This window comes from Malaclemys terrapin, chromosome 7 (assembly GCF_027887155.1).
Source record: "Malaclemys terrapin pileata isolate rMalTer1 chromosome 7, rMalTer1.hap1, whole genome shotgun sequence".
NCBI classification, from domain to species: Eukaryota; Metazoa; Chordata; order Testudines; family Emydidae; genus Malaclemys; species Malaclemys terrapin.
Genome location: NC_071511.1, coordinates 118,897,174 through 118,911,292, shown reverse-complemented (window position 1 = coordinate 118,911,292; position 14,119 = coordinate 118,897,174). Strand labels below are relative to the sequence as shown.

Genomic DNA, 14,119 nt, shown 5'->3' with positions numbered 1-14,119 from the left:
CCATCAGCAAAATCTTACGTGGTATTTAAATTGTAAACTGATCAAAATTATATGGAAATAAATCACTGAAGTGGGATACGTATGATTTTATAGTCTTCTCATCATAACCATACTTTAAAATCCAGTACATTTACATTCATGAGTTTACACTGGGCACTTAAACTAAAGTCACATCAAAATATATTTTTATTTAAATTGTTATAAACCTGCTTGTTAACATCACTCTGATTTTTAATTCTTTCTGGCTTTTGATGGTGACAGACACGTCTCCTAACTTTTTGACATTTGATTTGTTGTCTTGCATGCCAAAGTCCGGATGCTTACTGAGTCTGCAAAACTCAGTTGGAAATCTCAAGAGCAGCACCTCTCCCAGTATTTCAGTTCCTCTGCTTCCTTTCACCAACTAACCATGAAGTTTGAAGGTGACCGAGAAAAGGGGAAGAAAGTGAATTAACTTTTTCACATGCCAAGAAAGGTTTAGTTAAAGTCATTTTTATTTTTTTGCTAAATGGTTTCTTCATCTCTGTTTTTAGTAGGGTCTCATCTTTTATAATTGGCAATCCATTTTCTTTTAAATAAATGGAGACTGATCAAAATACTCATGGTTACTATTTCAGTTCCAAAGTTGAAAAGCTACATGGCTCTAAGAAAATCTTGTTTCATTGGGATGCTTGTCGAAACTCTTGTGTTTTACAATTTACTATTACAAACGTCTCTTCAAAATATTATGAACTAAAGGTGGTGTGCCACATTTTTCTCTTCCACTGCATATTGTCTAGCATCCACCAGCTTCTTCTTTTTTGTGATAGGCCTTTCTTGAAATGGCTTACACGGAGGCTGCACAGGCAATGGTGCAGTACTACCAAGAGAAACCTGCTATGATAAATGATGACAAGTTACTCATTAGAATGTCTAAAAGATACAAGGAGCTTCAGCTGAAGGTAAACTATAAACGTGTTCTGGATTGTACTGTAACTCTGGAGTTATTGGCACACTCTCAGAAACCCATCTAAAATCCTCTGCTCATCACTGATTTTTACTTACCATAGTAAGAATTTAAAAAATGAAATGATGGCAAATAAGTTAACCAACATATGCTAACAAACCATGTTTACTTGACTGTTTGCTTTCTTCTTGTATTTGAGTTATTCGCAGAGACTCTACTTAATCTGATTGTCACACCATTAATTCTAAACTCCTTTCCCAACTGTCTTATTATGGCCAGACATTGGTATTGCTCAGTCTAACCAAAGCCTAATATCCAGCCGTGCATGAAACATTGCAGACTCCGTGTGGTGGCAAAAATAAGAGGCTACTATTCTTTCTGTCATTCTTCAGCTATGATTTAGTAAATATGGCTTCACTAATTGTACCCTGGAGCCACGGTACGATTTCCATGTGTAACTATGGTGGCAGTGCTGCCTTAAACATTTTTATCAACGGCTTGTTTTCTCTCTCTGCGGATGATCTAACTGAAGTGCAGAATCTGTCATGGGGAATCAGAATGCTGAACGATCATTCAGTCTTTGGCCTCTCTCCTGAGCGTGTCACGGCATGGATTCCTGTACTCTAAGAACCGGACTGAGAAAACCTAATGCATTTCACATGTGCCACCAACACTAAGGGACTAATTACTTTCATGATGACGAGCCTGGGAAGGAACTAGTGATGTAGAGGTGAAAAGCTCCATTGCTCATTACCCACTCTCTGAGCCACATAGCATGTGGTTTCATTTCACTGTATACAGGCTAAGTTGTGTGTATGCTGTAGCATTGGGCTGGGGGTAGCCCAGGGAAGAACGATGGTCCAGTAGTTAGGGCACAAGCCTGGGACTCCGATGACCTGGGTTCCATTCCCTGTTCTACCAAAGATGCGCCAGTCTCTGTGTGCCTCAGTTCCCCATCTCTAAAATGGGAAGAATAGTTCCTCCCTACCTCACAGGGTGTTTTGGGGGTATATACATCAAAGCTTGTGAGGTGCTCGGATACTATGGTAGTACAGGCCTGGTAAGCATCTAAGGTAGATAGATATTGAATGTGAACTTCTCAGAAAACTCTAAACATTTTCAGCAGTTCCAATTGCATGCAGCCTTATGGCTCAGAGGTTCCTGATTCTTTCCCTCAGAGGTAGCAAAAGTGATTTTTTTTTTTAATCCAGGAAAGGGTGGCTTATACTGCTATGAACTGCTTTCAGTGCCCATATGACTACACCGCTCTCTCGATATAACGCTGTCCTCAGGAGCCAAAAAATCTTACCGCGTTATAGGTAAAACTGCGTTATATCGAACTTGCTTTGATCCACCAGAGTGCGCAGCTCCGCCCCCCACTCTCCCCGGAGCACTGCTTTACCGCGTTATATCCGAATTTGTGTTATAGCAGGTCGCGTTATATTGGGGTAGAGGTGTATATTGTTCAGCTATTGTTGTTGTAGTGTTTAAAGAGGTATGCCCACTTTGATCTGCTGTAATACATTTTTTTATAAATGGTCTTGAAAAAATTTCACCCGTTGAAATTTCTCTTACAAGCTTTCCTGGCATTCTTTATTTGAAGCTCCAATGGCTACACATGTTGTTGTGTGGCTATGCTCCTAAATGGGCTAAGCAGTGAAATTAAATACCATACCAATCTATTCCTAGGGAGGCAGAAACATGAATGACACGTCTATTTAATCCAGGTTTTGGGCTAGGGGCCTAATTTGCCTCTTGTTACATAGAGATGCCTAGCAAATATTCTATAGTGAATGCCCAGCAAAAAGAGACTGTCTAGTGTTCAGGTCATATCATATAAGCCAACAAATATAAAGATACAATGCTGTCGTGCAAGGGTAGGCAACCTATGGCACACAGGCCAAAAGCGGCACACGAGCTGATTTTCAGTGGCACTCACGCTGCCCGGGTCCTGGCCACCGGTCCGGGGGGCTCTGCATTTTAATTTAATTTTAAATGAAGCTTCTTAAACATTTTTAAAACCTTATTTACTTTACATACAACAATAGTTTAGTTATATATTATAGACGTATAGAAAGAGACCTTCTAAAAACATTCAAATGTATGACTGGCACGTGAAACCTTAAATTAGAGTAAATAAATGAAGACTCGGCACACCACTTCTGAAAGGTTGCCGACCCCTGCTGTAGTGTAACAGATCACTGTTTTCTATCAGTACAATTTTAATGCATCAGTCACCATGCTACCAACTTTAGAGAAGATTGTAGGAAACACACTGTATCAGAACAATTTTCACAAGTAGTGTCATGAAATGCTACATGGAATGTCACTTCATAGATGATGTTGCACGTAAAATAGCTTAGAGACATATTGGATTCTAAACAGGTATCTTTTCTTTTGCATAGAAACCAGGTAAAAATGTGGCAGCAATCATCCAGGACATCCATTCTCAAAAGGAAAGAGATATGTACCGTGAAGCCGACAGGTAACTCATGATGTCAGCTGGGCATACTTTGTTTTTAATGACTTGATTCATAGCAATATAGAAAGCAAATTCTGTATATTCTGAATACTGAGCCATTACTCTTGATGATTTAGAGGGTTGCTGGATGGTTTGGAAACAGGGGTTTGAATAACTCTGCTGACCGGCAAGCAGGATAATCACTGCATGTCTATTTACTTTTCTTTCTTAATTCTCTCTTTCTCTCTTATATTTTGGTAGTCTTTTATATTTCATTTCTACTTCTTGGAAAAAAACACAAATGGATACTATGGTAAATCATAGAGCTTGGGTAATGAAACACAATGACCGATGGAATGATTGTTATGAAAGAAAATGATGTTTTTATTATTAATTACTTATTATTCTGAGCATTGACAATATGCTTGGCATGATGTACAAAACACAAATTACAAGACATTCCCTTATCTAGAGACAGACAAGCTAAATGCTCTGGAAGACCCAGAAGAAGGAGAAGCGTTAAATACAATTTTATTTTTATTTATTTTGCATACTTTCCATATGTCTCTTTTCTGTTGTGTGCAGTTATGGGCCTTGTGCTATGAGTAGTTCTGTAGGAGGGATAGTCACAAAGTGAAACAACTTTTAAAACATGAAAACTCAGGGTAGATGTGCCACTTCTTTTCAGCTTAGTGATGTCATGGATGCATAAATGGCTTGTATTAAACATGTCATAGGCTTTAGAAACTGACACCTTGTGACACTCTTAAGGGAGAACAAGTATGTTCTCTCATGACAGATTCTAGGTGGATTTTTTGAAAATGCTGTGAGCATCAGTACAATCCTAACCAGGCTCCAGCACATGCAAGGGAGCAATGCATGTGCAAATAGATGCATGTGCAAATGGGTACATGTGAAAAATCTGTGGGTGTAATTTTTAAGGTTTGTTTGTTTTGGCCTCAGTGTACAAACCCAGTATTCAGTATGGCTGGATCCAAACAGGTTAAAGATTCCCTAGATTTCCTCCAGACAGAGATGATTAATTGTGTGCTTTCCTTCTGCTGCAGGTATGGGACTGAGAGGCCACGGTCTCGCAGCCCCATAAGTCGCTCTCTGTCACCAAGGTCCCACACCCCAAGCTTTACTTCCTGCAGCTCACCTCGCAGTCCATTGGGTGCCAGCAGGACAGACTGGGGAAATGGAAGAGAGTCATGGGATCAGTCCCCTTACTCCCGAAGAGAGGAAGAAAGAGATGCAGCACTCTGGAGAGAGAACGGGGAGGAGAAAAGGGATAGGACTGACACATGGGTTCACGAGAGAAAATACTATATACGGCAGCTGGATAAGCTAGACTTAGATGGACGGATCGAAGGAGCCAGAGGGCACAGAGAAAAGTACTTAAGGGGTGGTTCACCCAATGCCCTTCATGCTTTACCTGCATATAAGAGCAGGGAAGATGACTATTACAGAAAAGCAGCTAAGTCAAAATCTGATCGATACCAAAAGCAGCTGCCGGATGCCCCCGGGAAGTCTAAAAGAAAAGAAGAGGCCAGGTTAAGAGAGCGCAAACACTCTCACTGTGAGGACCTAGAGAAGGAGGAAACTTCAGAACAAAGGCCCAGCAAGGTATCTGAAGGCAGCAGGCAAAAGCAAAGTGATAAATATAAAATCAAGAAAGCTGATAAAGACCCAGTTGAAGATGCTGCGGCGGCGGCTGAAAGCTGTGACGCAAAGGAAGGCAACGCACCTGAGAATGAGGTAACAGGGAGCTGCTTCGGTTAGAATAGGGGACACTACATAAAAGTGAAAAGTTGTAACGCTGGAGTAATGACTTTTCTAATGGGCTCATAACTACTGTGATTGCTGTGAAGCTAGTCCAAACATGTCCTTTGTCTGCTCGTTTGCAATGAAACCGCAGTGATGTTTGCAGGTAAAAGTGATGTATACAAAATGTTTTGTTTTGCTCCCCTTTCAGCTAGCTAGAAACTCTCTTTCTATACAGCCACCTGTGATTTGTGGAGCAGTCAGCGTGGGAATGACCTTTTACTCTCATGACACGATTTTCTTGGTGTTGTAGGCACAGCAATTGGTAACTTGTATTTGTAATTCCCTACTCTTGACTGTGACAATGAATATTACTAATTTCTCACTCCATGTAATGGCCGGGCAGGGACTCGTTATCCTCTCTAGGCAGAAGCAGTGAATCTTCATAGCACATTACTTCATAGTTTTAAATTCCTTAGCAAATTTCACTGGTAGGTAAAGTTACAATCTCTCTGGGCTTGATTCTCCACTTGGATGGAATGGAGAGGAAAAGCTTCATGGACCCGGTAGCAGCTCCCAAATTCACAGCCTGTGCTCCAGGCTGCCCAAACCTATGCCTCGGGCCCTACCAAATTCACAGTTCACTTTGGTCAATTTCATGGCCACCTGGTCTTAAAATTGGTCAATTTCACAATGTCAGATATTTACATCTGAAATTTCACGTGTTGTAACCATGGGGGTCCTGATCCAATAGGCGATTGTGGGGGCCGGAGGGGGTGTGTGTCTCAAAGCTGTTGAAGAGTGGCTGCAGGATTGCTGTACGCCTTTCTGTGCTGCCTTCAGAGCCCATCTCTGAAGACAGCAGCTGTGGAGTTTTCTGAAGACAGCAGCTGCGGAGTTCCCTGCAGCTGGACGGGGCTCCTGGAGGTGGGTCCGATCTCCCCAGTGCTGCTGGGAGTGCCCCAGCTGGGGGCTCCTAGCTGCTAGTCAGAGCCAGTGGTGGATTAATGTATGGGGCCCGTGCCCAGGGGCCCCAGACAATTTGAAAAATGGGTGCCTCAGCCCTGGCAGGAGCTGTGAGGGCAGCAGCCCTGAGCCCCAGCTGGAGCCACGGGGCTGGGGGGAGCCCCGAGCTGGGCAGGAGCTGCGGGGGCTGGAGCTATGGAGAGTGGCAGCCCCCAGCCCAGGTCCCTAAGCCCGGGCAGGAGCCACAACCACTAAACTCCCAGCCCCTGCAGGAGCGGTGGCGGGCAAATACCCCAGCACTAGGGCACCCCAAGCCCAAGCAGGGCCACAGGGGGAGGGGAGAAGCCCTGGAAATAGGGTGCCCTGAGCCACAGCAGGAGCCGCAGGAAGTGGCAGCTCCAAGCCTGGGTGCCCCAAGCCCCGCCAAGAGCAGTGGGGGGCGGCAGTCCGGAGCCCAGCTCTGGGGCTGCTGCAGTGCAGAAGTGAGAGTTTACCACCCTCACTTCTGCACGGCTGCGGAAGTGGGTCTGATCTCCCCCCGTAACAGCTGTGCAGGGGAAGAACAAGTCCTGTCCCTCCCCAGCCCGGTTGATTTCGGGGAGATTAGATTTCACTGAGAAGGTATTCATTATTTCACGGTCCGTGACATGTTTTTCACGGCCGTGAAATTGGTAGGGCCCTACGTATGCCACTGGCATAAGATCCTTTGCTGAATTTACACGGCTGGCACAGGAGGCAGGAGGGCTGCCACCACCAGATTTCTGCCAGCAGAGTGTTCCGCTGTGTAGAGGGAATTCTCCAGTGGCTCTCTCTGGCTGGCTTAAGGTCACTTTGTGCTGCTTCAGACCAGAAAATCCAGATCATCAGGTTTAATAGAAGTGAAAGGTAAACCTGTCCAAGCTGGATGGGCTACCTTTCTCACGGCACCAGCCCTCCACAGAACAATCATTTTATACAGCAGCTCAAGAACTCAGTAGCGAACTTCGTGAGCAAAAGTTCATTTTCCTTATTCATGCACCTGGAGACCTGTCATGTGTAGTATCTCTACGCTTTCTTGGGGAGCAGTTGCACTTTTAGGGGTGCAACATACACCGAGCCAGTTTTGAACTCACATTATTAACACCAAGCGGGGAGAAAAAGCCACTCGAACATTCTGTAACTTGCCACATCAACAGAAATACCATTATGGAGAGCTCTGTTATTCACTCCAGTACCTTGCAGCTTTCTTCCCCAAAAATCATTGACTAAAAGGAGCCTAATGGGACACCAGTGGGATTTGGGCACATAATTTAGTTGAGCTCTTCTGAAAAGTTCTAACCTTAACTCTTTGTTACTTTGACACTACGTCTGATGACCCCATGGTGTACAGGGGTTGATAACATTACAGCACGGGTGTGTACGTGTAAGGCTGTACATGTATTTAACTAACAATAGTCTTGAAAATGGGTAGGTGGTCAGTGTCTGTCGCTGGGGAGCGTTTACTTGAAGAAGCTGCTGGATATCCTGTTTCTGGTTCCCCAGGGGCACTGACTTGAGTTGATCCTGCTGAACTTCAAAATCTGTAGTCAGCTCAGGGCAAGCCTTAGTTGATCTTGCTCTCATTCCTCATGCAGGGAAAAAATGACGGATGTTTCCAGGTTGTAGCTCAGCAGTCTCTGTAGCACGCAGGCAATGGCTCTGCCACATCCAGTCGATCTGTTTGTCTGCACCAGATTTTTGTCCCCTTTTTCTTTTCCTGTGTACTTCAGTGTGGCTGAATGATACCTTGGAGCAGGGCTCTCTCTAAGATGGGGGGAGGGATAGCTCAGTGGTTTGAGCATTGGCCTGCTAAATCCAGGGTTGTGAGTTCAATCCTTGAGGGGGCCATTTGGGGATTGGTCCTGCTTTGAGCAGGGGTTGGACTAGATGACTTCCTGAGGTCCCTTCTAACCCTGATAGTCTAGGATTCTCTCTGGTGCCAGGCACCCTCCTGCCTGGCCCTGTGGTGCTCCTCTTGTGGTAGTCTGCAGGGACTACTAATGACAGAAGCTTTGATCTAGGCACTCTTGGCTTGTGCAGTTGGCACCTCAGAGAGGTAGAGTGGGAGGAGCCCACATCAAAGCTGTTATTCCTCTGTGTTAGGCGTACCTCTGGTCCTGGTCCATTGAGGATATGAGTCCGCTGCAGCTGCCAGGTGCAGATCTTAATCCTGCTGCAGGGGCTCCTGCTTTTAACTCTGGAGGTCCTGGGTTCAGTCCCTGGTGACAACCAAGATGATGTGGCTTGATTGTCTTTTTGTGGTCGCTTTGTGCTTCCTTGGAGAGAAGCTGCAGTGTTAATTGCACACGCGTACATAGTCATCTTAAACTAACAGTGTTAGCAATAGACCTTCTGAGAATCTTTGGTTAAGGTCACTCATCAGGTTAAAGGGACGCCCTCAAGCTTAAAAGACCCAAACTTCCAGTCCACCTACTTTTTTTTTTTTTTTTTAAACCATATAATGTTGTGGTTTGTTTTTCCAAAGTATAACCTATGCAAGGAACTGCGTTCCTGAGCAATCCTACAATCACAAATCAATGGGTTGGGCCCCCCTTCTTACACTGCATTCAATCATTATAAACCAGGGTTGGTTGGAAAACTGAAGAAGGAAGATTGGAAATTCATGAATTTCCAATCATTTCCATTTTTTTTCCTCAAAATTTCCTTTTTTTTTAAATTTTCTGTCCAGCTTTGCTAGATAGAAGTCTCCAATCTCTGGGTGTTTCCCCAGAGTACAGTTCACTTGTACAAATTTGATGAATAAGGAATGGGACCATGCTGAATGCCTTTGCTCACGAAGACTCAGAATAGAACCAGAATGGAAATCTCTCTGTTTAGGATTACTGCTGAGTGTCACTACAGATAGACATATTGTATTTGTTTCAGCTTGGGAAAGAGGAGCATATTACAGAGAAGACCTCACCTTCAGCAAATAAACAAGGAAAAGATTCAGCAGATTCCATGGAAAGCACAAGAAAAGAGAAGGTAAGCTGTGTGTTAACTGGGTTTAGTCTCTAGTATAAAATGCAGCAACACATGAATTTGTCAGCAAATTTTGCAGACAGAAATATTACACCCCCATTGAATGCCATTTCTCAGACACTCTGAGAGGGGATGTCTAAATTAACTTACCTCATATTGAACTCTGCTTCTATGGATAGCTTTTGCCTGACAGGGTTTTGAGAGGCTCTTTTTTTAGTTGCTGTATGCCTGTATAGATTACTTTTAATTGCTGCTGCCAAGTGCTATGCATGTGAAGGAACATATGCCTAAAAAGACTACATAACTGTACAGTGTGTCCAAAAATAAGAGGCAGTCATTTTGGAGCTACAGCAAAGGATCCGACAGGAGATGAAGCCTTTCCAGAATGATGGCGTTAGATGGACTGTAGACAACCTCTTTTTAAATATTTCTCTTTAATTAAATAATTTCACTACAAACCTCCCGTTGCAGTAGCACAGAGACATAGTCTTCGAAATTCTCCAGCTTCATACCTTTACAGTTACGAGCTGATGGTCGAATGTGGTAGCTATCAGTATCTGGTGCAGTAGAAAATTGATCTCCTGATCCAGAACAGTCTGTCTACCCTAGGACACTGCCAGGCTTCATATAAAATGACCAAAGAGGAGAGAGACACAGATTTTTAATCTCTTATGCACATAAAATGATTCTGGGAGTTAAAATCTAACTTATTCCAAGTATGCATTAAAAGTAAGCAGGTGTTATAATTAATAGGTGCAATTCTGAAAGCCAGTGCTAATGTTTTGGAATGAAGGTCCACTGTTGGATACTGAGTTTATAATTAGTACCATCCTGCGATTTTATTTGGCATTTATCTAGTATTCCAGGAGATTAAAATCTTAGTGTAACTCTAAAGGCTAACTTCCTCCAAGGTCTAAGCCAGATTCTGCCAGCAGAGTCTCTGGCAGAGGGTCCATGTGGTGTGGAAGGAAGTGACTGCAGTAGGTAGCCACAAGTTTCCTTTCTCTGTAGGAGTTTGAGGTAGTGTGCAGCCAGGCAAAAAAATGACTGTGTTGGTTGGGGAGAGGTTGGCCAGGGTGATGATGGGGAGTGGACAAATTCAGCACATGCCCCCAGCAGTCTCTGCTGGCAAGGCTCCTATGTCCCCAGAGGGGTAGGTAAGTGAATTTCCTCTGGGCCTGAAGAAAGACTTATTCAAAGAATTAGGTACAACAGGTTGTGGATTTCTGGGCAGTTGTGGCACATGGTGATAATTAACATAAGACTGAGATGGGGAGATTTCAGCAACCCAGAGAGTTACAAAATATCCCCAAAGAAGTGCAGTGCTAGAAGCATTTATGTGGCTATTGTAAAGTGGTCTGTGTATATGTAACAGTGGGGGAACTCTCCAAGTGGTTAAACACAACTCCTATAGAAAAGCACATGCAGACCCAGAGATCAGTCATGGAGGACTTTCAGCAAGGATTCCCCACAATCAAGTCCAAAAAGAACAAAGGGAATGAACTTAATTCTTAAGTACCAACTTCATACAATCTTATAATAGTCAAGAAACAATAATAATAATAATAATAGCTTAATTTCTACTTCCTAATAAGGCTACTTCAGAATCCACATACACTATCCTCACAATTATACATAAGGTGACAAAGTTCCTCCTCTATCTTGGTGGGTCCTGCGCTTATTGGCGGATTTTCTTGCCTCAGAAATTCACCATGTGGGTTGGGGAACAGCCCAGAAACCTTCCCCTCTGGAAGAACCCACAGTCCAGGTCAATTGGGAGGTTTGGGGGGAACCCGGGCCCACCCTCTACTTCGGGTTCCAGCCCAGGGCCCTGTGGACTGCAGCTGTCTAGAGTGCCTCCTGTAACAGCTGCATGACAGCTACAACTCCCTGGGCTACTTCCCCATGGCCTCCTCCAAACACCTTCCTTATTCTCACCACAGGACCTTCCTCCTGGTGTCTGATAACACTTGTGCTCCTCAGTCCTCCAGCAGCACACCCTCTCAGCTCCTTGCACCTCTTGCTCCCAGCTCCTCACACTCGCACCACAAACTGAAGTGAGCTCCTTTTTAAAACCCAGGTGCCCTGATTGGCCTGCCTTAATTGCTTCTAGCAGCTTCTTCTTAATTGGCTCCAGGTGTCCTAATTAGCCTGCCTGCCTTAACTGGTTCTAGCAGGTTCCTGATTACTCTAGTGCAGCCCCTTTCTCTGGTCACTCAGGGAACAGAAAACTACTCATCCAGTGACCAGTATATTTGCCCTCTACCCAGACTCATGTACCCCACTGGTCTGGGTCTGTCACAATAAATATAAACAAAAGAAACAAATTAGATCTAAACAGGTCGGTCCCCACACACTCACAGTGAGGAGTAACTCAGAGTTCCAACAGCTTAGGCTGAGTTTACCTGTCTCAGCTAGAGTCTGTTAATTGGCTCTATACAGTCTGCTGAGCTGAAAGCTCTGTAGCAATATCATCCCTCCTCTTGCTTGTAGAAATCTCCAACTGGAACCCAAGCAGACTTTCTCCTCCTCTACTGGACTATGGAGTCACTCAGCTAGCTAGCTAATTAATCAGCCAATCGGTATTAAGTATATAAATCAATAACCCTATTCCAAGAAAAATACAAAACTGAGAGTAGCCAGATATAGACGACTTTCCCCATCATCCCATTTAAATAAGAAAAAAGTTGCTGAACCAGACAATTGAACTAAAACGGTTTGGCTAAAATCAAATCACACTCAAGGTGTGTAACTAAAATGAAAGACATTAGTTTCCCCTCCCAGTTTCCTCTTTCTAACATGGCCAGGGCTTCCCTGTGTTGGGAAGTTAACAATACTCCTAACCTGCTATACGGTGCTTCAGAGTTAAGTGAAACCAGCCTGCTTTCTGTGCCACGGCTAAGCTTCTCCCAGCAGGTCACATGTCCTTTTGTAAAGCAGCTGCCCTGATTACTTGTCCTCAGTGGAGTCTATGAGTCCAGCTACCACACCCAATTCTAGAAACTTCTGGGTGTGGAGTGCTAATTGGACATCTGCCTAGCAAGAATGACCCAGACACAACTCACTCCTCTCCCGCTTCTCTCTAAAGAAATATCTCCCTATTAGCACGTGGATTACATATATACCTCCCTACACGTACACAGAGTAAATCAAACATGGTACCACAGTGTACCGTTCCTAGGAATTGTGGACATGGTAGGACATGAGGGATGGCCAGTCCAAAGCATCACTTGTGATCACTACGCCAAAGCCCATTCCCTAATATTGAAGATATATATCTATGACATCTTTCCCAACCCGTTTCCCTCTCTGCTGCAGGAGCGAGACTGGGAAAGTGGAAGTGAGATGGAAGGTGAGGCCTGGTATCCAGCTAACATGGAAGAACTGGTCACAGTGGATGAAGTGGGAGAAGACGACTTTATTATGGAGCCGGATATAACTGAACTTGAAGAAATTGTTCCAGTTGATCCAAAAGACAAAGCATGCTCAGAAACGCATCAGTATGTAACTAGCATGTTAGAACTGGAAAAAGACCATAGCCAGATAAACAGGTGTGAAGGCGAATCGGCCCAGGAAGCTCCAGAAACGAGCTTCAGATCGGCAAAGGAAAGCATAGCTGCTTCCGGTGGCTGTCCAGAAGCTGCTGCTGCTGATGCAGTTACCGAAGCATCAAGCCTAAATCTGGACACTGAACAGAAGCCAGATGGATCACAAGAAGACAGAGCTCTTACGGATTCTAATTACCACAAAAAGGAAGGAAAAATAGAGGAGAGCTCTGATAGTCACATGGAGGATGGACAGATACCTTCTGATCAAATGAAAGGAGAGACTCACCAGCTCTCTGGCACTTTTGTGGATCATTACAAGCAGATGGGATCACAAGAAACAGAGAGTAGAGAAGTCATGGAAATGCTTGTAAAAAACTCCAGTGAAGAAACAACGCGTGGAAGCCAAGAGTGTCAAGAGACGCGGGGTAACTACTTCTGTGTTTTCTTTTCTGCTGGTGGAGAGCTTTTATCTGTGCAAGATGCATTAGATTTTAATCTGCTGCTAACAAGAATAAATGTTGCTAATAGTGTCAAGATTTTCCTAGGAGCAGCTCAGTAAAAGAACCCTGCTGCCATGAGAGCCCTGTTAATCCTTTAAAGGCTTTTAGTCAAATGGTGTAAAGGAAATACGATAAGCAACTTGCAATAATCGGCTGTAACAGTCACATCTGGGTTCACGTGAGTTGAGCTGAACTCTTGTAGCCCCCTGCTAAGTACTTTGAATGGTCAATGAGAAGAACTCCAGTTCCTGCAGGTCAACAAATAACCGAGGGATATTTTATATCTGTCTGGCTCCCGCCCACATAAGAAACTCAGGATGGCTGTTTCTTACCCACCATGCAAAAAGATGAAAATAGTTTGTAGATTGTTACTTCTCTGTCCTTGTTCATGCAAGCACGTGACTTTGTGTGGGGACTTGGGTGGGTACTAACCAAGTACCATTATTTCTTAGATGTTCCCTCTAATATAACCTGCTGTGGCAAGGCACATGGTAACACAAAGCCAGAAAATATTTTCAGAGGGTAAGATTAATCATACCTGCCTATTTAAAAACGTTAGCTGTCCGGAAAAATACCTGAGTAAGGACAGCAGTGTCTGGAAGAACTGCAGAATCAGAATCAAGCCCTTTATTCTTAATCCTGCATCTCTGTTGTAATGCTGTAGTGATTTGGGATCTTGAGTGGCTCTGTATTTTATACATAATATATAAGCAATTGACATGTCTGGAATGGGGAGGAAGGATATCTTTCTTACCATCCTTAATCCTTCCCAGTAAATCAACACAATATTTCCCGTGCATTAAATCTGCTGCATGCACTGATTTAACATATAAATACAGAATAATAGTGTTTGTCAGGATCCTGTAATACTGAGGCATGCATAAAGTAAGTATAGCTCCAGTTTTAAAACACTCTCTCTAATGAAAGGGGGCAA

The 14,119-nt window shown here is 43.8% G+C and overlaps 1 protein-coding gene across 3 annotated transcripts in view; it reads left to right on the top strand.

Moving 5' to 3' along the window:
* Positions 1-14,119, top strand: part of RBM20 (RNA binding motif protein 20) — a 168,753-nt gene that overhangs the window by 147,558 nt on the left and 7,076 nt on the right. For all 3 annotated transcript variants that reach the window (XM_054036169.1, XM_054036167.1, XM_054036168.1), the window contains 5 exons: positions 810-941; positions 3,352-3,431; positions 4,475-5,165; positions 9,042-9,140; positions 12,456-13,110. In XM_054036169.1, coding sequence (XP_053892144.1) covers positions 810-941; positions 3,352-3,431; positions 4,475-5,165; positions 9,042-9,140; positions 12,456-13,110 — 1,657 coding nt within the window. The remainder of the gene's footprint in view (positions 1-809; positions 942-3,351; positions 3,432-4,474; positions 5,166-9,041; positions 9,141-12,455; positions 13,111-14,119) is intronic.